The 22819-nt window shown below is 33.8% G+C and overlaps 1 protein-coding gene across 1 annotated transcript; it reads left to right on the top strand.

Annotated features, from left to right (window-relative positions):
• The first annotated feature begins 3861 nt into the window (after window positions 1-3861).
• LOC149204540 (GDSL esterase/lipase At4g26790-like) lies at window positions 3862-22409 on the top strand. Its single transcript, XM_089397153.1, has 7 exons — window positions 3862-4097; window positions 4182-4242; window positions 18633-18843; window positions 18929-19059; window positions 21130-21363; window positions 21563-21818; window positions 22216-22409. The coding sequence occupies exons 1-7, from the start codon at window positions 3862-3864 to the stop codon at window positions 22407-22409; spliced, it is 1323 nt and encodes a 440-aa protein (XP_089253279.1).
• Window positions 22410-22819: the final 410 nt, after the last annotated feature.

Raw genomic sequence — 22819 nt, 5'->3', positions numbered from 1 at the left:
ATTAAAATATTTATTTTAAATATATTTAAAATATTTAGACTTATTAAAATTAAAATATTTTATATTAATCAAAATAAAATTAATTAATTAAATGTTATAAAATAATTAAAACACAAAAAACACAAAAAAAACTCTCCATCAACAAGTGTTTGGTATATAGCTTGAGTGGGCCTAATGGTTAAGAGCATGTGTTTCCTCCTAAGAGGTCACAGGTTCAAAACCGGAGGGGGGTAGAGTATGTATGCCTTTGTAGACTTAGCAGTCAAATCGTTGCGTGGAAACGTATTGAAATATGTCTTAAATGAGTGTAAACATTTAAATGTTAATTCAATTAATAATAAAAAGTTAAAAATAATAAAATTCAATTTCTTATATTTTATTTTTATTTTTATTAATAAAATTATGTACAAATTTGTGAATAAAAGAAAAGAAAAATATACATATAATATTAAAATATATAACATATAAATAGTGGTTATGAATTAAGATCTATTTTACCCTATAAATTAAAATCATGATTTTGTAAGAATATTAAATTTAATTAATAAACACATAAAAGTTTAATAGTTACAATAAACTTACAATATAAAAAGATTCTTAAAGATGGATATTCACCTGCACTTTATGATGGATATGATTAAGTTGTAAATAGACTTTATTACAATACAATGAGTTAATACCATAGTTTATCAATACAACATGGCAAAAACTATAACTCATTTCACAATCAAAATATTTTATAAATATTTTATTTTAATTTAATTTTATAACATTTTTTTTAATTATATATATTTATATATATAATAATTACTTTTGAGATATAACTAAACTCTCTATCATCACTACTGTTAAAAATATTTCATGGATATTCCATATAGATTAAATTAAAAATGAGAATACTTTTATATGTAGAGATGCGAAATTTGCACTCAAAAAAAGTTTCCATATCTAGAGATTTGATCCATTTGAACTCTTCGTAAATCTAAAATTAAAAATAATTTATGTTATATATATATATATATAATTTCAAGCAAGAACATGATTTTTTATTGTTTAAAATATTAAACAACTTAAGGACAAGTTTTTAAAAGTTTTTGCTAGATTTTCTTTAAAAATAACTAGAATAAATATTGTGAAAAAATCATTTAGTTTATAAATTAAGTTGAGTAAGTATATATATAATTAAAGAAAAAATAATTAATAAAATTTTAAATGAGAAGAATAATTATGTTAAATATTTTTAGATTATTTATGTGAGAAATTTTGATGGTGGATATTTCGAACTAATCCATGATGAACCGCACTTATAACTAAAACGATGACAATTCTCATGGGATAATCAAGAATACTTGAACATAATAAAATTTTATTAATATTTTAGAATTAAAAAATTTAAAAACAATTTATGAAAAAAAAATCAAAATTATTACCAATTTTATAAAATCGATAAACATATTTATTAAATTCATTCTATTATTTTTCCTTAATTAATTCATCAACAAAATTTAACTTCGTTCGAAAAAATAATATTTATATTAAGGCATTATGTGTTATAACGCTTAGTTACATGAGGCCTTGACTATTGTAACCATTAGTTTATATGGCATGCCACGTAATATTTATATTAAGGCATTGTGTGTTGTAACGCTTAGTTACACGAGGCATTGTCTATTGTAACCATTGGTTTATATGGTATGCCACGTGTGAAGCTAAATCATTGAAAAAAATTTGTGTCAAAAGAAAATGTCCAAAATAATAACATAATCATATAAAATATAAATTTGAAATAATTGCAAGTATTATAGGATCCAACTATAACATAATCCTATAAATATAAATTTGCATAAATTTGAAATAATGGTAGGTATTATAGGATCCAACTATTGTATCTCATTGTAAAAATTAATAAGTCTATAAAAACTAATATGTATAAGCTTATTAGTTTCATTAGATTTTTTACTACAAATAGAAAACGTTGTAGGGAGCTAAGCATATAAAGACTAGGTAGAAGTAGAGGCATTAATCTCAATGAATTTTTGGGCATCAAGATGAGGTTGATGAGGTTGGTTTGGTGTTGTTTCAAGATCAATTGTTTTGGTGTTGTTTTAAGATCAATTGCTTCTTCAATGTGCACTAGTCTAATTTTTAAATCTTTGAGCTAGAACACCATATCATGTAGCATCATTAGAATTTCTTATTTATCATTGTTTGTATCTAACAAGGAAAATATTTCATGCACCAATACATGTGTATGGTACATAAATATTGGTTTTGATGGCTTGTGGTGTGGCCAACATCTGAAACCCATATCAACACAATACCCATAATTTTTGAGTCCAAAATAAAAGTGCACTACCCAACTACTTTGACTTTGGATTCATCAATTTTCTTTTTGAACGACGAAGGGATCAATTTAGATGCAAGCTAAACTTGCTACCTATGCTTGTGCTTGGATTGCTCCTATCAATCCTCGACCTTCTCCACCACTGACGTAAGAGAACTTTGACAAACAATTAATAAACTTTCACTTCGAGATAACGAAAAAGGAAATGTAACGAAGGAAGTGGAGATGGAGTGCTAAAAAAAGGAGCCAAGCAAGAAGAAGAGAAGCCAGAGCTAGAGCCCCTGAAAAAAAATATAAAGAAAAGTGTTAAAACTTGTTAGAGACTACGAATCACTATAGAAAAAACCAACTCACAAACCACAGAAAAAGATGATGACAATTGTAGAAATACATCAACCAAGTAGTTGGCCCTTAATAGCCCAATGATTCACTAAGATGTAGGGCAACAAAGAACAATACCATAGATGTTGTAATAACTAGGAATAAGATTGCTAATGGGTATGATGTGGAGCATGCACTAAACATCATAGCCATATGGCCCAACTCTTCTACCCTAAAATCCAACCTAAAGGCATTGTGAAGCATGCTCTATATTAATAACGTATCTCATCACAAAGTGTGGGAGGGTGACACATCAGTGCTATGTGAGGAAGGTGACAACGTCCTCAACCCACCCCACTAAGTTCATGTCCAATCTCTTTTTTTGTAAGTTAGTACAAAAAGATTTATATTAATATAAAAAGTTTTACATTGACAGCATATGATGGCCATATGATAGAACCGGCCTAAAGATGGCCATAGATAGAATAGGCCAAAGGATGGCCATGAAACTAAGTACAAAACACATATAGAAAACGAAAAAAACAAAAAAATTGGAATCACATAGCTTAGGGTTGATCACTAGTGCGTCTTTTTTTTCCTTTCTTCTTTGCTACTTTGATCCAACCTTCTGGAGATGTGGCTACCAAAGCTACATTAAGATTGTTCTAACAATCTAAGGAGGCATCCTTGTCAGAGTCTAAGGAGACTAATTCATGGGTACGCTTGATAGAACCCATCAGAGCATTATCACTGAGTTCTTTTGTTACACGTCCACATATTAAAATGATCATAATAGAAAAATTCAATTAAACTAAGATTATTTACCATGGAGAATCTATAACTTTGACAGTAGCATAACTTTAGACAATTGTCATTTCTTTATTATTATTACATGATTATTTGGATCAACCATATTATAGGTATGTAATCTTGTGGCAATAATTTTGAGGGTAATTTAACCCTGGATAGTTTTGTCACACGAGCCAACAGGCCCACTTCCAATCTCGAGATTTATGCTATGATTTGTATTAATTAAAACAGGACTAAGCCTGAGTTTACAATTAATGTCGGTCTTTAATAATTCCGACCTCTGAGCCTATATCATTTCTTACCATCTCATTTTCTGCATGCATATTTAAGTTACTCCAGCTATACCACTCGATCGTCTGCATGCGTATTTAATTTCTCCAGCTGTTATGGACCTAGGTGGTGGTCTGGAGGCTTTGCTGCGATACAACTCCATTGTCATCATCAGGATCGACTCCTTAAAGACGGGCTACAAATGTAGCTCGGATCGGACGATGGTGGTGAACCTTGGGGTTCTATGCATAGGGTGTATCGACAATGTTCGGTCATTGTGCTCTTCTGAGGAAGGAATGCCGCCTGCTTTGCCAAAGGTTCCTTGCCCTGCACAGGTTCTTACAATGGTTTTGTTTGTTGTTGAGGTTTGTTCGTTCTCCATACTTGTTCTCCTGCAGCATGTATGACTCATGTTTGCTTGTGGTTTCTCTGTTAGCTTCATTGGAATCCGGTTCCAGCATTTCATAGAGAGGGTTTCTACCACCGACTGCCATTGGGTAAGTTCGGTTGAATACTTCCCTTCCGTCACTCTTTAAATTTATTACAGTTGTATTATATGAGTTTTATTTCGATTACCCATCTAGCTTGGATGGAGGGTTTCGAAGGTACTGAAGATTTAGGTGATGGACTAGGGGAAACTGTCTTTCGGTCCTCTACGTGTGGAAAGGGTAGAACCCTCTCACCACCGGGTACTTAAATCTTTCTATTGTGCTCTGTTGAGAGTTTCTCGAGTCTGAGAGCACAAAGGTGGACTTTGTTTACAAACTATTAGCTTATTTGTCTTTACTGTCTATAATATGTTAAGCCCTAAGGGCAGTATGTATTTTTGTATAAGTATAGAAATATGGGGTCCGAGGAATCGGCCCAACTCCTTTGTTTCATGGATTTTGGGTGGCCTCACGCCATTGCGATGTTTGCTTTTGCATACTTTTGTATGGCCGAATATCGATGTTGTAAATAATTTTTCCTAAGTTACTTAGATATTTTTACTGGAAGGAATAACAACTCTGTAAATTCCGTGTCTCTTGATAAGACTATATTTATCTCATTTGCCTGTGTTTCATTAAACGAGTTGATGTTTAAACTGAGCATGTCCCACAAGGGCACAGTATGGACTATGTAAAATTTTAAAGAGAAAGTCGGTGATTTATTTATCTCATCCCTATGAATTTTTTAAATCTTTTAGAAATCTCGATGATCCTGAGACTCTACTTTATTTCTTGTTCTGGTATATATTACAATGCTAAATGATTGTCAATGTTCAACTGTCTACTTACCCTAGTTCAGGGTTTTTCTCTCTTACAATATTGATTTGGCGTACAAGATTTTTGTGATTAAACCTATACGAAGTGGAACTCCTGACTAAATTTCCGCTCTTGAGTATTTGGGTTTTCGCTATGATTTATATGTATATCTTGTTACTGTCAGGATTTAGGGTTTTTCCTTAATACTGTTCACAAGGTATAAATGTTATGTATTTTTCAATTTTCAGTTTTCTATTATACTGAATACATTGGTAAGATTTGTTAGCTTTCAGCTTTCCACTGTAATTTTAACTATGCTACTTTACTGAGTTATAAACGAAAAGCGCAATCAGTTTTCAGTTTTCTTTCCATGGAATCTTAACTATGCTATTCATGAGTATAAAAGATAACTCTGTGAGTTTTTTTCAGTCTTCCACTGTAATTTTTAATTATACTACTTACTAATTGCTGATGAAGTAAATCTACTTCTTATAGATATACAAAATGACATAGTTACAAATTTCCATAAATTAACCAGTCTAGTGCTATTATCTGTTAGCCAGCTTCAAACATAAACTTGTATAGAGGTATATGTTCTATCCTTACTAACACAAGAATTTTCACTTATCTGAGCTACGTTGTTTTCCAAATTTGGTCTACCACTTGACATGCTCACTATTTTGCCTCCCAACCTTGAGATTACTGTATCAATGAATCTCCCCCCGAGTTGTTCCTAATTACAGGAACCTTTCTTTCTTTTAGTATCAATAATCTCAGCTATCTGATCCTAACCAAACGTAGCCACTGAAAACTGTCTGAAAAACCAGCACAGATTTTATTCCTTACCTTTCTCACTTCCTGCTTCCTGATCTCAGATACCCCTATCCTCTTGATCTTCTTGAATAAATCCTCAAGAAATCAGTTAGGGACAGGTAACTGTCTCTCTAACTACTTAGCAAGTAAAAATAATATTTACAAATAACTGTTATTTCACTTTTTCAAAAAAATAAATTCCAGAAATAGTTTTTATAACTAAAATAATAAATAGTTTGTTTGGTCTGCAGTAAATTTAAATATTTACATGGTCTGGGGATATCACATCTTCCCCCCCAAGATGTAACATCGTCCCAATGTTTTCTTTCTGAAAATAAATCTAAAAAGGTCTCCTTCATAACCTGCTCATCTTCCCAAGTAGCCTCTTCCGGCCCATAGTGCTGCCATTGCACTTTAACCTGGGTGATAACTCGTTTCTACAGCGTTACTTCTCTCTGATTGAGTATAACTAGGGGCTCGACCAAGAACTCGCCTTTCGGTTCGACCTATAAATAGCAATAAAACACTTTAAATCATCAACTAGCTTGTTTAATAAATCTGAATTCAAACAAAAATGCTTATTATATACTTTACCTGAATGTCTGTGGTTAGCATCATAAATGTATTTCTTAAGTAGAGAAATGTGAAAGACATTGTGCACATGAATATGGCTGGGTAAGGCAAGTTGGTAAGCCACTGGCCCGATTCAAGCTAAAATTTGGAAAGGGCCGCAGAATCGGGGTGTTAGTTTAGCACATCCGGTCCATTGCAAGGATCTTTTCTTGGCTCGTACCCAAGTGTAAACATGATCCCCCACTTGGAATTCTTGGAAGCTTCTCTTGCAATCAGCAAAGTTCTTTTGCCGGTCCTGAGCGGCTTTCAAATTGACTTGTACCTTTTTCACCATCTCCTCCATTTCCTCTAACATATCTGGTCCTAGCATCAACTTGTCTTTTGGGCCACTCCAACTCAAGGGTGTCCTGCACTTACACTCGTATAACACTTCAAAGGGGCTCATCTGTAAGGATGTATGGTATCCATTGTTATAGGCAAACTCTACCAAGTGCAGGTAGTCCTCCCACTTAGATGGTTGTTGCATTACGTAAGTTCGCAACATGCCTTCAACTACTTGATTTACTCACTCCGTCTGTCCATCCATTTGAGGATGATACACAGTGCTAAAGTGTAGTTCTGTGCCCAATCCTTGAAAAATGGCTTTCCAGAAGGCTGATGTAAATTTCACATCACGGTCAGAAATGATCATTTTGGGTATTCCATGTAATTTAAAGATGTTTTTCATAAAAATGTTAGCAATTTGTACCACTTTATAAGTTGACTGTACTAGTATGAAATGAGCAGATTTTCTCAATTTGTCCACTACCACCATGATTGAGTCATTTTTCCTTTTAGACTTGGGCAGTCCGGTAATGAAATCGATGGATATGGTTTCCCATTTCCATTCAGGAATAAGCAGTGGGTGGAGTAATCTCGATGGGTGTTGGTGCTCCGCCTTTACTTGTTGGCATTCCAGACATCGGGCCAAATATTCTACTACCTCCTTCTTCATACCAGGCCAGAAAAATTCCTTTCTAAGGGCAGAAATCATTTTCTGGTATCCAGGGTGGCCTGCATAAGGAATCTTATGATATTCATCTAAAATTAAATTTTTAAGATGTTTCTGGTTAGGCACATATAACCTTTTCCTATAAATCAACAATCCTTCTGAATTTACCTCATATCCCAATTGTTGTTCATGGTTGTTCAAAAAAAATTCTTGTTGCCATAAATGTTTATATACTAAATCTTGCATGGTTATTTCACGAATCTTCTCATAAAAAGTAGTTCGTGATTCACTGAAAGAAATCTCATACAAACAATTTACCTTTCGACTTAAGGCATTCGCAACCCGATTCTCTTTTCCCTTCAAATGTTTGATTTTGAAATCGAATTCGCTTAAGAAGTAAGCCCAACAAGCTTGCCTAGCATTCAAAGTGGGTTTTCTGAAGTAATTTGTTAGAGTATGATGATTAGTCATTAACAGAAATTTCTTACCCATCAATTAATGTCGCCACATCTTTAAGGCATGGATCACTGCTATTAACTCTAAACTGTAGCCGAATACTTTTGTTCGTACTCCTTAAGCTTCCTTGACTCATAGGCTACAAACTTGCCTTCTTGCATTAATACACCACCTACATCTTCTTTGCTAGCATCCGTACAAACCACATATTCTTTATTGGGATCAACGATGCTCAAAATGGGCGCAGTGGTAAGTAGATGTTTGAGCTGATCAAAGCTCCTTTAACAATCAAAGGTCCACCTAAAGGCTTCTCCTTTCTTTTGTAGAGAGGTAATAGGATACGCCACTTTAGAAAAGCCTTCCACAAATCATCTATAATATCTGGCTAGACCCATGAACAATCTTATATAAACGACATCCTTTGGTACTGGCGACTCCAAGATAGTCCTTATTTTCCTTGGGTCCACTGTGATTCCATCTTTGGTGATGACGTGTCCCAAGTACTGGATTTTCTCCTTAAAGAAATCACATTTATTGCATAGCTAGGGTTCTCTTAGGACTTGCAGAACAATACAAAGATGCTCCTTATGCTCTTCTATGCTTCTAGAGTAGATCAGTATATCATCAATAAATATTAACACAAACTTTTCCAAGAACTGATGAAATATATTGTTCATGAGGCACATGAAGGTTGTTGGGGCATTGGTCAGTCCAAAAGGCAGCACTACGAACTCATAATGTCCATAACGAGTCATGAACGCAGTTTTTGCTATATCTTCCTCTTTTATTCTGATCTGATGATAACCCGAGCGGAGATCAATTTTTGAAAATACAGTTGCACCCTTCACCTGATCAAATAACTCATCTATATGGGGAAGGGGATATTTATTTTTAATGGCCAGCTTATTTAACTAATGGTAATCCATGCACATTCACAAGGTTTTGTCCTTCTTTTTAACAAAAATCATCGGAGCTCCCTAAGGGGACACACTCGGAAGGATATAATTTTTAAGTGGCAGCTCTTGTAGATGCATTTTTAATTCTGTTAGCTCTGGTATGCTCATATGGTAAGGTGCTCGGGAAACTAGGGCAGCACCTAGAATTAACTCAATGGTGAAATCTATGTCCCTTTTCGGGGGTAGGCCCAGGATTTCCTCAGGAAATACATCCAGAAAATTTTGTACCACTAGTATATTCTCTAATGAAACAATTTTTTCTTTAGAGTCAGCATACCCTACTTGTATTGCATAAACTTGGTAGCCTTTTCTGATGCACTTTGCTAATTGGGAAGTTGTTACAGGCCTTAATTGCAAAGGTTTTTGAATACCTTGAATTTCTTGTCTTTCTCCTTTCTCATCCCGGTAATTAATGGTTTTTGTTTTACAGTTAATGAGGGACCAATGTTTTTCCAACCAGTCCATACCTATAAGGATGTCATATGACCCCAGGGGTAACACATTCAGATCTGCCATGATAGACTAATTAGCTAACATTAGAGGGCAATTACTGACTTTGGCTAAAACTCTTCTTTTTGCTCCTGTGGCTAGTTGTACTAACCAAGGATTTTTAAACTTAACAACTTGCAATTTACATTGTTCCACTATCTTGGGGCTAATATAACTCAAGGTAGCTCCAGGATCAATTAAAATGGATATGGTTCGGTCAAAATTTTACCTTCGAATTCAACCATGGTTGGCTGAAATTCTGCCTGATGGTCTTCAAGGGCGGCATTAATTTTAGGAATTCTTCTAGCCACTTCTCCCACAGTAGATGCTTCTTGTATCTATGAGATCTAATCAGCTCTTTTACGGTGTGGGTAGTTTTTGACATAATGTGGGCCTCCACATCCCCAACATTGTACAGGTGGTCTGTTATTTAATTCTATTTTAGTTCTGCCAGATTGCTCATTCATCCTGTTTTTGCCTGGTACTTTAAATCTGGGCTGATTCCTACTCATATTCTAGTTATTTGACCTCTATACACACATTTATTGTCTGTACACTTATTCCCCTTGTGATTGGGAGTAAATTTACTTCCCTTTTTGTCGGCCCATCTCTTTCCCATATCTCCCTTCGGTTTGTTTTGCTGGTAGCATATCTGCGCCTTACATATTACTTCATCCATGGTTTTTGGGTTATCAAACTCCAATCGTTCTTTCATGAACAACGGAAGACTGCTGATAAACCATTGTACTTTTGCTTTTTCTTCGCGTATGTAAGGGACATAATGAAGTAATGATGTAAACTTTGTTATGAACTCGTCCATGGACATTTGGCCTAGTTGGAGATCATGAAACTCTTTTTCTTTTTCGTCATAAAATCTTTCCATTAGATATTTTTCTTTAAAATATCTTTGAAATTTTTCCCAGGTTATACTTTGTTCATTTACTCCGCAAACTGTTTTTACTTCCTCCCACCACAGGGTGGCTTTTCCTTGTAGCTAGAAAATGGCCAAACGAGCCTTTAGATTATGGTCATACTTGTACAGCTGGAAGTACTTGTTCATATTGATGAGCCATGCTTCTATTGCCTCTTCCTGTTCACCATCAAAGAGAGGAGGCTTTATTTTTCAAAACTCCCCTTGAAGTTCCATTTTCTGTCTTTTCTGTGTCTTGTGATCCGACACATTATCTGATTCTTCTTCATGATTCTCTTCGCCACCTTTTGTTTCCACATTCTCAGTTCGAAACTCTTGTTCTCCTGTCATATTTCTGTGCTCAGGGCTAGGGACTAGTGGCTGATGATTCTGTCTATCAAATAGACTCTTCATAATCTTTTCCTACTCCTGCATCAGTCTTTCATTATCTTCCCATAGCCGAGCCATCTCGTCCTTCAATTCTTGTATAGTTTCCATGATAGTTGTATTGGTGTTTCACGGCTCATCTCCTAATTGCACCCATACCTCAAGATTTCCTTCTTGAAAGGATGTTGGTCCTGCTCCCATTACTGACCTGTGTGGCGGATTCCCAGTTCTCCTCATGCTGACTACTCCCTTCTTCCTCTATGCACATCACCGAGGTTGTTATTTTCTTTATTCTAGAGGTCTCAATTTGGAAACCTGAGCGCTCTGATACCCTATGTCACACATCCACATATTAAAACAATCATAATAAAATATTCAATTAAACTAAGATTATTTACCATGGAGAATCTATAATTTTGACAGCAGCATAACTTTAGACAGTTGTCATTTCTTTATTATTATTACATGATTATTTGGATCAACCATATTACAGGCATGTAATCTCGTGGCAATAATTTTGAGGGTAATTTAACCTTGGATAGTTTTGTCACACGAGCCAACAGGCCCACTTCCAACTTCGAGATTCATGCTATGATTTGTATTAATTAAAACAGGACTAAGCTTAAGTTTAAAATTAATGTCGGTCTTTAATAATTCCGACCTCTGAGCCTATATTGTTGCTTACCATTTGATTTTTTGCATGCTTATTTAAGTTACTTCGGCTATACAACTCGGCCCTCTGCATGCGTATTTAATTTCTCCAGTTGTTATCGGCCTAGGTGGTGCTCTGGAGGCTTTGCTGTGGTACAACTCCATTGTCATCATCAGGATCGACTCCTTATCAACGGTCTACGAATGTGGCTCAGATCGGACGAAGATGGTGAACCTTGGGGTTCTATGCCTGGGGTGTATTGACAATGTTCGATCATTGTTCTCTTTCGGGGAAGGAATGTCGCCTGCTCTGCCAAAGGTTCCTTGCCCTACATAGGTTCTTACAGTCGTTTTCTTTGTGGCTGAGGTATGCTCATTCTCCATACTCGTTCTCCAATAGCATGTATGACTCCTGTTTGCTTGTGGTTTCTCAGTCAGCTTCATTGGAATCCAGTTCCAACATTTCACATAGAGGGTTTCTACCAGCGGCTGCCATTGAGTAAGTTCGGTTGAATACTTCCTTTTCGTCACTCTTTAAATTTATTACAGTTGTATTATACGAGTTTTAATTTTGGTTACCCATCCAGCTTGGATGGAGGGTTTCGCAGGTACTGAAGATTTAGGTGATGGACTGGGGGAAACCCTCATTCTATCCTCTACGCGTGGAAAAGGCAGAACCATCTCACCATCGGGTACTTAAATCTTTCTATTGTGATCTGTTGAGAGTTTCTCGGGTCTAAGGGCCCAGAGGTGGACTTTGCTTACAAACTGTTAACTTATTTGTCTTTACTATCTATAATATGTTAAGCCCTAAGGGCGGTATGTATTCACATATTAAAACAATTATAATAAAAAGATTCAATTAAACTAAGATTATTTACCATGGAGAATCTATAACTTTGACAGCAGCATAACTTTAGACAGTTGTCATTTCTTTATTATTATTATATGATTATTTGGATCAACCATATTACAGGTATGTAATCTCGTGGCAATATTTTTGAGGGTAATTTAACCTTGGATAGTTTTGTCACACGAGCCAACAAGCCCACTTACCAACCTCGAGATTATGTTATGATTTGTATTAATTAAAATAGGACTAAGCCTGAGTTTACAATTAATGTCGCTCTTTAATAATTTCGACCTCTGAGCCTATATCATTGCTTACCATCTAGTTTTTTGCATGTGCATTTAAGTTAATCTGGTTGTACCACTCAGCCCTTTACATGCATATTTAAGTTGTCCAGCTATTATCAGCCTAGGTGGCGGTCTGGAGGCTTTGTTGCGGTACAACTCCATTGTCATCATCGAGATCGACTCCTTATCGATGGTCTACAAATGTGGCTCGGATTAGATGACGATGGTTAACCTTCGGGTTCTATGCCTAGGGTGTATCGACAATGTTCGGTTATTGTGCTCTTCTGGGGAAGGAATGTCGCCTGCTCTACCAAAGGTTCCTTTCCATACACAGGTTCTTACAGTGGTTTTGTTTGTGGCTGAGGTCTGTTCGTTCTCCATACTTGTTCTCCGGCAGCATGTATGACTATTGTTTGCTTGTGGCTTCTCTGTCAGCTTCATTGGAATCTAGTTCTGAAATTTCGCGGAGAGGGTTTCTACCAGCAACTGCCATTGGGTAAGTTCGGTTGAATACTTCCCTTCTATCACTCTTTAAATTTATTACAGTTGTATTATAAGAGTTTTAATTTCAGTTACCCATCCAGCGTGGATGGAGGGCTTCATAGGTACTAAAGATTTAGGTGGTGGACTGGGGGAAACCCTCATTCGGTCCTCTACGCGTGGAAAAGGTGGAACCTCTCACAACCAGGTACTTAAATCTTTCTACTGTGCTCTGTTGAGAGTTTCTCAGGTCTGAGATCCTAGAGGTGGACTTTGTTTACAAACTGTTAACTTATTTGTCTTTATTGTCTGTAATATGTTAAGCCCTGAGGGAGGTATGTATTTTTGTATAAGTACAGAAATATGGGGTCTGAGGAATTGGCCCAACTCCTTTGTTTCATGGATTTTTTGCAGCCTCGCACCACCGCGATGTTTGCTTTTGCATACTTTTGTATGGCCGGCTATGGATGTTGTAAAGAATTTTTCCTAAGTTACTTAGCTATTTTTACTGGAAGGAATAACAACTATGTAAATTTTGTGTCTCTTGATAAGATTATATTTATCTCATTTGCCTGTGTTTCATTAAATGAGTTGATGTTTAAACTGAGCCTGTCCCGCAAAGGCACAGTCTTGACTATGTAAAATTTTAAAGAGAAAGTCGGTGATTTACTTATCTCAGCCTTATGAATTTTTTAAATCTTTTAGAAATCTCGATGATCCCAAGACTCTACTTTATTTCTTATTCTAGTATATATTTCAATGCTAAATGATTGTCAGTGTTCGACTATCTACTTACCCTAGTTCAGGGTTTTGCTCTCTTACAGTATTGATTTGGCGTACAAGATTTTTGTGATTAAACCTATATGAAGTGGAACTCCTAACTAGATTTCCGCTATTGAGTATTTTGGTTTTTGCTATGATTTATATGTATATCTTGATACTATCGGGATTTAGGGTTTTTCCTTAATATTATTCATAGGGTATAAATGCTATGTATTTGTCAATCTTCAATTTTCTATTATATTCAATACATTGGTAAGATTTTCCACTCTAATTTTAACTATGCTACTTTACTGAGTTATAAACGAAATGCGCTATCAGTTTTGAGTTTTCTTTCCATGGAATCTTAACTATGTTATTCATGAGTATAAAAGATAACTTTCTCAGTTTTTTTTTTTTTAGTTTTACACTATAATTTTTAATTATACTACTTATTGAATTCTCACGAAGTAAATCTACTTCTTATAGATATACAAAATGACATACTTACAAATTTCCATAAATTAACCAGTCGAGTGCTATTATCTGTTAGCAAGCTTCAAACATAAACTTGTATAGAGGTATATGTTCTATCCTTACTAATACAAGAATTTTCACTTATCTGGGTTATGATGTTTTCCAGATTTGGTCTACCACTAGACCTGCTCACTATTTTGCCTCCCAACCTTGAGATTACTGTATCAGTGAATCTCCCCCCGAGTTGTTCCTGATTACAGGAACCTTTCTTTCTTTTAGTATCAATAATCTCAGCTATCTGGTCCTAACCAGATGTAGCCACCGAAAATTGTCTGACAAACTAGCACAGATTTTCTTCCTTGCCTTTCTTGCTTCTTGCTTCCTGATCTCAAATACCCCTATCCTCTTGATCTTCTTGAATAAATCCTCAAGAAATCAGTTAGGGACAGGTAACTATCTCTCTAACTACTTAGCAAGTAAAAACAATACTTACATATAACTCCTATTTCACCTTTTCAAAAAAAAAAAATACAGAAATAGTTTTTATAACTAAAATAATAAATAGTTTGTTTGGTCTGCAATAAATTTAAATATTTACATGGTCTCGGAATATCACATCTTCTCTTCAGATGGACAAAACTTGGATCTCCTAACCTCCTTCACAAGGCTTTTGAAGCTATAAATTCTTGACCTCATCCAATAAAAACATATCATCCCGAAACTCATCATCTTCTAGATCCAATAATATCCCATCTCACCCAATACCAAAAAACAAAATTTAAATTTCACTATAACATTATTTTTTAATTGCCCACGGGGCTTTGGATTGACGGTGAATGGGTGCATTGTTAAAGCACTCCTTGCGATAGGTCACCGTTTCAAATCCCCCGTGGGTACTTAGATTAGTCTTAACTTAGAAAAAAAAAACATTATTTTTTAATTAATTCATTAACAAAATTGAACTTTCACCATAATATCCTATTTTTATTACTCTCATGAATATCTGTACCTCTTAATACGACGATGAATATCTTTAAAATTAATAATATCTCAAATAAAATTCCTATCCATGTAATGCATATTGTGTTTGGGTTTTACTATTCATCGTTACACAATTGTATTAGGTCAATATTCCCTAATGGTTTATATATTTATATATATATATATATATATATATATATATATATATATATATATATAGATATATAATATCAGTAAATAAATTAAAAAAAATTATTATATTAATAGATTTGTTTATTCTAGAATGTTTCTAAAATTTTAATTTAATTATCAATAATTATTAGATAGATAGTAGAAATTTAACCTATATAAAATATTCTTGAATATTTTTAATAATATACACAAATCAAAGATTGAGATTTATCTTTCAAATAATTATGTTATTTTTATTTTTTAATTAAATTGAATAATGTCGTATGAAATGACTTATAGTTTTGGGGCATTTACTATTAATAAGTCATAGTATTGGTCCATGGTATTGTGACAAAGTATACTTACATATTAAGAATCTCCATAGATAAGAATCATGTTCCATGTTTTTTCAAATGTATATATGATTTTGACCAAAATGTATATATGTATATATGAATATTGTTCCATTTCTAATAGATGTTTTCTGTAAAGCCAATATGTTGGATCTATTTATGCATTCAAAAATGTATTTTAAACAAAAAAAAATCACAATATTGCTTGAAATGTATTGTTGGAGCCACATAGCCATTACAAAAATATTTCTCATCATCCTTAGGAAATTTCAAATGAATATGGACTTATGGGTCTAGTTAATTGTATATTTTTCAAACTTGCCTTGTCTATGTTTGGAAATTGGTATGTTAGCATATATAGTTTATTGTTTGTCTTCTATGGACAAATTCCCAATTCAATTAGTAGTGGGGTTGTTGTTGATAGCTAATTCTAGATGGTTATCTATATTGGCCTAGGAATCCATTCAGACACATTTCTGTGGTAGGATAGTCGTATCCTGTCTCATTTTAGTGTTTTTATGGTGGTTGGTTATCTCTGTGGGTTATGAGTCTTCATTGTGGGGAATTGAACAATATTCCAGGCACTGGATCTCTTATTTGGTCTGTAGGAGACAACCTTCCTATTTTTTGGTTTGAGTTGGACGAACTTCCACTTCATTCCTCATATAGTTTCATTGGGTGTGGGTTGTTAAGTGGATGTGTTGTGTGTCTTTTTGCTTCTGTCCTCGTGCCTCCAAGACAAAGGATGAGCAGTTGGAGAGGAGGTTTCAGTGATTATGGGTACATAAGGGTGTGCCATTTTGCTTATGATTCAGTATCCTCTGCTTTTGATGTGGTTCCCCTAGAAATTTAGCGAGAGATTCTCATCCTAGAGAGTGCATAAGTTGGAGACCATCCATATTATTCTGATTCAGAATTATTCTCCAAGGACGAGAAATGGTTGCCAACACTTGGAAGATTTCGACAGAGGAGGTGCCATTTTTTGAGTTCCTTGGCTCTTAACCATGAGCTCACAACCATGTTACATCTTATCTTCAAAGACAAACAAGTGAATAATTACAATGTTTTCATTGGTTTGAAAGATATGAAGTGAATGCTTCGTGATATGTGGTTTTGTTTAGACAATTTTAATGCTCGTCTGTCTAAGATGGAAGGTTTTTTTCTTTGTCATTCTGCAACTGGAGATCTAACAAAACCTCCAACGAATGATAGTGTTCAGTCCCCTACTATGCTCTCAGACCATAATGAGTAACATGTTTTTGGTTTTTTGGTCCTCTGGATTTCTGGATTTTGGATGGTACTTGGGAGGTCTATCTGGTTAACTCTTGAAATATTATGTCTTGGAATTTTCTTGTGGCAACAATGTTGTCCTCAACATGATGGTCTAGTCTCTGGTTATGTTTTATGACTTATAAATGGGGGCATACTTTTATGCACATGGTCTGGTTCTATGGATCTGGGTTCTCACTGGAATGCTCCTCTGACATTGTGGAGTGATGGAATTCTATGGCATTAAGATTTTGGGTATGGACTTGGGTACTCACTGGGATGCTCCTTTGTTGTTGTGGAGTATATGACGTGTTCCCTCTGCCATATATGATGTAGTTTATCGAAATTCCTAATGCTTTTGGATGTCAAATAATATTATGCGTTTTTGGATTTCATATGATATTATGCTTTGGTTACTACATATAACCTACTTAGTTGCTTGGTTTTTTTTTTTTTTCAGGTGTAATTCATGGCCTCTAAACATGGGATTTTTAATGCTTATACCCAGTGAAGATATGTTTACTATGTTTATATTTTATATAGCTAAAACTTATATGGGGTTCAAACCCTCATATTTATGTCAGTTTTTGAAATGAAATATAAAGTGCCTTTGTCCCATTTAAAAAATAAATCATATTTATGTTGAATTATTTTGTATTTTTTATTAATAAATGCAAACAAAAATTGTGGTTACTTAAACTTACGATTACTATGAATATAACATCCCCTTCGCTCTAATTGTCAAACGTGAATTTCTTAAAAAAAATCCATTTTTCCAAACAGAAATTGATAGATCGGGAGTGTCTGCGCTTTGCATTTTGGTCTTAAGAGCAGATCCTAATTTTGGAAAGGAATTAACAGAATATTACTTCAGCGTTTATCACTGTTCAATCTCCTCCTGCACAACCGAGGAATGAAACCGTCGTTCTAGCTGGAGTAATTCTCACTGCATGGGCGCTCAGATGAAATAAATAAAAAAACTGATGCAGAAAACTTGATCAGATTCTTGTATCCTAGAGCATTTTTCGCCATTAATTGCTATAGATCTGCAACTAACTGTCTGACGATACCCAGAGCTATGAATGAAGGAATCTGAATAGCCGGCTGGCTTCTGGCCATAATTCCTCCATGAAAATCTTGTCTCCACATAACAACCTACTGCTAATTAGAATCGCACCAGACCTGCGTCATAATTGGGTAAAACTGATTTTCTTCCAATTTTCTTTGTTGGCATCATAAATTTGAAATCACACCCGTTGAGAAGCGCCCATGCATGCTCTTTAATGAGAGAATCCTCTCTGCACATTGATTACTTTGCATTGATTGAAAAAAAAACTCGTGTCAGGGCGATTCCAGAAAACTGGATTCGAGAAAGATCTAGTCAAAACGCTCCATTGAGATCATCACAGGCAAAAACCAAAGAAAAATTCCTTCAATTTTCTTGATCAAATGCCAAAATCAAAGAAAAATTCCTTTCTGGGTAAAATTCTGAGAGATGTAATCTGGAAAAATCTTATTGAATATATTGAACTTATGTCGATGGCAGATTCCAGAAAATATGCGGAAAATTTATTGAATATATTAAACTTATGTTCATTGTAGATTCCGAAAAATATCTTAAAAACTACAGAGAAGTATAATTCAGAGTCATTACATAGTTTCCTTAAATACGCTTGGCTATTGCCTAGGGCGCAAGAACCTCTCTACTGTGTAATTTATTCAAAGTAGTCATGGCAACATCCCAAGTTGTTTTTCTCAAACTTCTTGTGTTTCTCATACTTGTTGTTCAGTGTGGAGCCTCAGAAGAATATCCAGGCAATGGCACACAACCACCTCTTGCACCTGCTGTGATAATTTTTGGTGATTCCACTGTAGATCCAGGCAACAACAACAAAGTCTTCACCCTTATCAAGAGTGATTTTCCTCCCTATGGCAGGGACTTCTATGGTCATAAGCCCACGGGGCGGTTTTGTAATGGAAAGATCGTCACGGATTATATAGGTAAAGATCAAAAAAATTAGCAGATTGGGTATTAGGTTTACATTTTCATCCAATGTTGCTAACTCTTTTTTCATGTCCTTTGCAGCTTCTTCTCTGGGAATCAAAGAGCTTCTTCCTGCTTACTTGGATCCTGAGCTCAAAAGTGAAGATCTGATCACTGGAGTGAGCTTTGCATCCTCGGGGACAGGATATGATAATGTCACCGCGACAATTCTGGTAACATTACCATATATAGTTACAAGGAAACATTCGGGAAAATTATAGTTATGTGTATCGACTTGTTTTATAAATTTGCATATTATTTTTCTTTTAATCAAATTTTTGATGTTACACCAGTAATGAAAGATAGTGATATATTCTTACCATTTCCTCAATTTTTGGGTTCCTCTTTTTTAATCAAAATTTTCTGTAAGTTTATATATTAATATATTTTTTATTCAAATTTTGATGTTAGAGTCTGAATCAAAGATTGTGGCATAGTTTTATTATCTCCATTTTATAAGCCTAAATCCTTGATTATATTTTCACATTTCCTTAACTTAATTATAAATTCACTCTCTTAGTTAAACTATTGAGTAATTACTTATCAGATTACTATTGAGTAATTACTTATGAGATTACTGAAAAATAGAATTCATAGGTATTCTCCTCACTGTTTCATAAGTTAGCTATTAGTATAGTCCTGCAGCAGTGGCGGATGCCTCTAGCTTTCAAAGTAATAGCTATTCTCCTCACTGTTTCGTAAGTTAGCTATTGGTAGACATCAAGTCTTATGCCATTTAGCAAATAGTCCTGCAGCAGTGGCTGATGCCTCTAGCTTTCAAAGTAACTATATTAATATCATAATTCCTATACAAATTCAAAATTCACTCATTTATTCTTACCTTAATAGAATTTTATTCTATTAAGATGAAAACACTTTACATTTATAACTACATATTTCCTTATTTGTAAATATATTTAATGATTTTAAATTTCTTATTTTAAATGTTAAGATCAATTTTAATTTGTATTTAATAATTTTAAAGTTTAAAATCAATTTTATATTATTTTCATTGGCCAATACTCTCTGGTGTCATAGGTAGTGGGAGGTTGCAAGTTGATATATAAACATTCAAGTGCACTTCTTAAATCTGAAGTTAATATATATCAATCATTTTTCAATCACAATATCACCCAAATTCAATAATTACTGGGTTGTTTTCATATTTTTTTTTTCAGTATTGTTATGTTTTCTTTCTTATTTCTTCTCTCCCTAAATAGTTATATATATTACTGATTGTTTTAATATTTTGTGACTAATATTGTTATGTTTTGGCCATTATTTCTCCCTCAGCCTGGTCCTCCCCCTTCCTCGATAATTATATATATTACTAATTGTTTTAATATTTTGTGAATAACATTATATATTTTCACCATTATTTCTCTTCACCCCTCCGATCACTGATTGTATTAATATTTTTTAATTAACATTGTTATTTTTTTTTAGTTATTTCTCCTAGTCTTTTTCTGAAAATAATAAAATCAACATTATTATATTTTTTTGCATTATTCCTTCTCACCCCTCCCAAAATAATATAAATTATCATTATCATGTTTTTTTTCATCCACTGCTGCCCATAGAGACTAATATTGTTATATTTTCTCTATTATTTCTTCCTACCTCTCAAAATAAAATAATATACATATATATAGATATTTTATTTCTCTAAAATCTCCTTTAAATGTTTTCTATATTATTTTTTTATTGCCTTTTTCAAAATATTACAGCAAACCTAAAATATATATATATATATATATATAAAATCTATTTTCCAATCATAATTTCACACTAAAAAGATAATTTAAAATAATAAAAACTAATATTGTTATATTTTCTCTATTATTTTTTCACACTTCTCAAAATAAAATAATAATTTTTTTATTATTTCTCTAAAATCTCCCTTAAATGTTGTCTATATTATTTCTCCACTGCTTCTTCAAAATATTAAAGCAAACCTAAAGAAAGATATATTATCCATTTTCCAATCATAATTTCACACTAAACAATAATTATCATAATTTCACACTAGCAGAATAACTACTAATATCACTGGCTACTACTACCAGGCTGCTTTAATTTTTATTTTGTTTAACAGGTAAATCCAGCTCAATTCTATATATGTTTTTAAAATAGATTGTGGCATTTTATCTAAGCTTTTAGTTTAAATTTACCTTCGCAAATAGCTTTTCTAAACGCAAAAACCAATTTATGACGGGTGTGTATCCTGCCATACTTGAATATAGTCTGTCATACCTCTGTGGAAACAAATGGAGTACTTCACCCAGTATCAAAACCAACTGATAGAGCTAGTGGGAAAAGCAGCTGCATCTTACATCTTATCTGAAGCAATCTATGGTATAAGCATGGGGAGCAACGACTTTGTCAACAATTACTTTATAAATCCAATCAGAATGGCGCAGTACACTGTGGAAGAATACGAAGATTTCCTGGTGGAAATCGCCACAGGATTTATCAGGGTAGGCATGCAACCCACAGTTTTTTATGCTTGTTATTGCTAATTTAATATAGATTTTTACTTCAAATTTATGTTTGATTTCTGGAATATTCTCAAATTTATTTTGCATACTTTTTAAATATCTTTTAAATTCTAAAATCTTCCAAAAGTCTACCATAATATCCAATTTTTACACCATTTTTCTTTTTCCTCAAATACAGTGGATATACAGTATGGGTGCTCGTAAACTCGCTGTCATAGGGGTTCCTCCCTTAGGTTGCTTGCCTTCGGTGATAACGATAAGGGGAGGACACAGCGAAGGATGCGTGAATGAATATAATGAAGCTTCCATGGGCTTCAATCAGAAATTAATTGCAGCTGTGGACTCATTGAGCATTGAGCTCGTCGGACTGAAGATGGCCTATGGTGATATTTACAGTATTCTCTATGACATTATACAGTTTCCACAGAAATATGGTAAGGCATAAAATTTTTGAGGTTAAGTTGATTGTGGATTTTTGGAATATTTTAGAATTTAATTGATTAAATTAATTATTTAATATTTCTTAGGTTTGAAATATTCGGAAAATATGTAATAGAAATAAAGAAACCCACATAAAATATATCCTTAATAAAATTATATATAATTTGATAAAAATATATCCTTAATAAAATTATATATATTATATATAATTTGATAAAAATATATATTTATTAAGTTTAAACCATTTTTGTTTAAATAATAAAAATATTTCAGAAAATTAATGGACAAGAGTAAAGTTAAGTGTTAAAATTCGTTCCAAAATATTTCAAAACCTGCAATCATAGTTTTGCTAAAATCTCATTGACAAAAAATTAACATTCTGTTTGACAGGGTTTGTGGAAGTAAGAGATGGCTGCTGTGGCACCGGTCTACTAGAAGTGGCCGTGTTATGCAATAGGGCAAGCCCTTTTACCTGCACTGATGCTACGAAATATGTATTCTGGGATAGTTTCCACCCTACACAAAATGTCTATAAGATTATTGCAACAATTCTGCTCGAGGAGAATCTGTCTAAACTTCTGTAAATACATACATACATATATTTTTATTTTCTAACACTTGAGCTGTTGATTTAACCTGAGAATTGCTTAATGCAAAGAGCTCATATTTCAATATCACCTTGCTTGCAGAGGAAGAACGTTTCAGTGCTTGATAATGGTCTTTCAAACACTTGAGCTGTTGATTTAACCTGAGAATTGCTTAATGCAAAGAGCTCATATTTCAATATCACCTTGCTTGCAGAGGAAGAACGTTTCAGTGCTTGATAATGGTCTTTCATATGGCTAATTGTTTTTTTGGGTAATTGCATCCCCATGCCCATGGTTAAGCCAAATCAGTTATTCTAAAATTATAGAAGATGGGCTCTCATATTCAACAGAGTACTTTGGTTGGATTTTTTAAAGCTTTAAGATAAAAAGATTTCCAAATTCTGATG

The sequence above is a fragment of the Pinus tabuliformis genome, chromosome 1_2 (assembly GCF_031772625.1).
Source record: "Pinus tabuliformis cultivar Carrire ecotype Pingquan chromosome 1_2, CPIR1, whole genome shotgun sequence".
Taxonomy (NCBI): domain Eukaryota; kingdom Viridiplantae; phylum Streptophyta; class Pinopsida; order Pinales; family Pinaceae; genus Pinus; species Pinus tabuliformis.
Note: the sequence above shows the minus strand (reverse complement) of the source record. Positions and strands in the feature narration are given on the sequence as shown.

Coding starts and splice junctions, on each gene's coding strand:
- LOC149204540 (XM_089397153.1), top strand. CDS start 3,862: ATGGACCTAGGTGGTGGTCTGGAGGCTTTGCTGCGATACAACTCCATT. Junction 19,060..21,129: donor ATGTCACCGCGACAATTCTG/GTAACATTACCA, acceptor ACTTGAATATAG/TCTGTCATACCTCTGTGGAA. Junction 21,819..22,215: donor ACAGTTTCCACAGAAATATG/GTAAGGCATAAA, acceptor TCTGTTTGACAG/GGTTTGTGGAAGTAAGAGAT.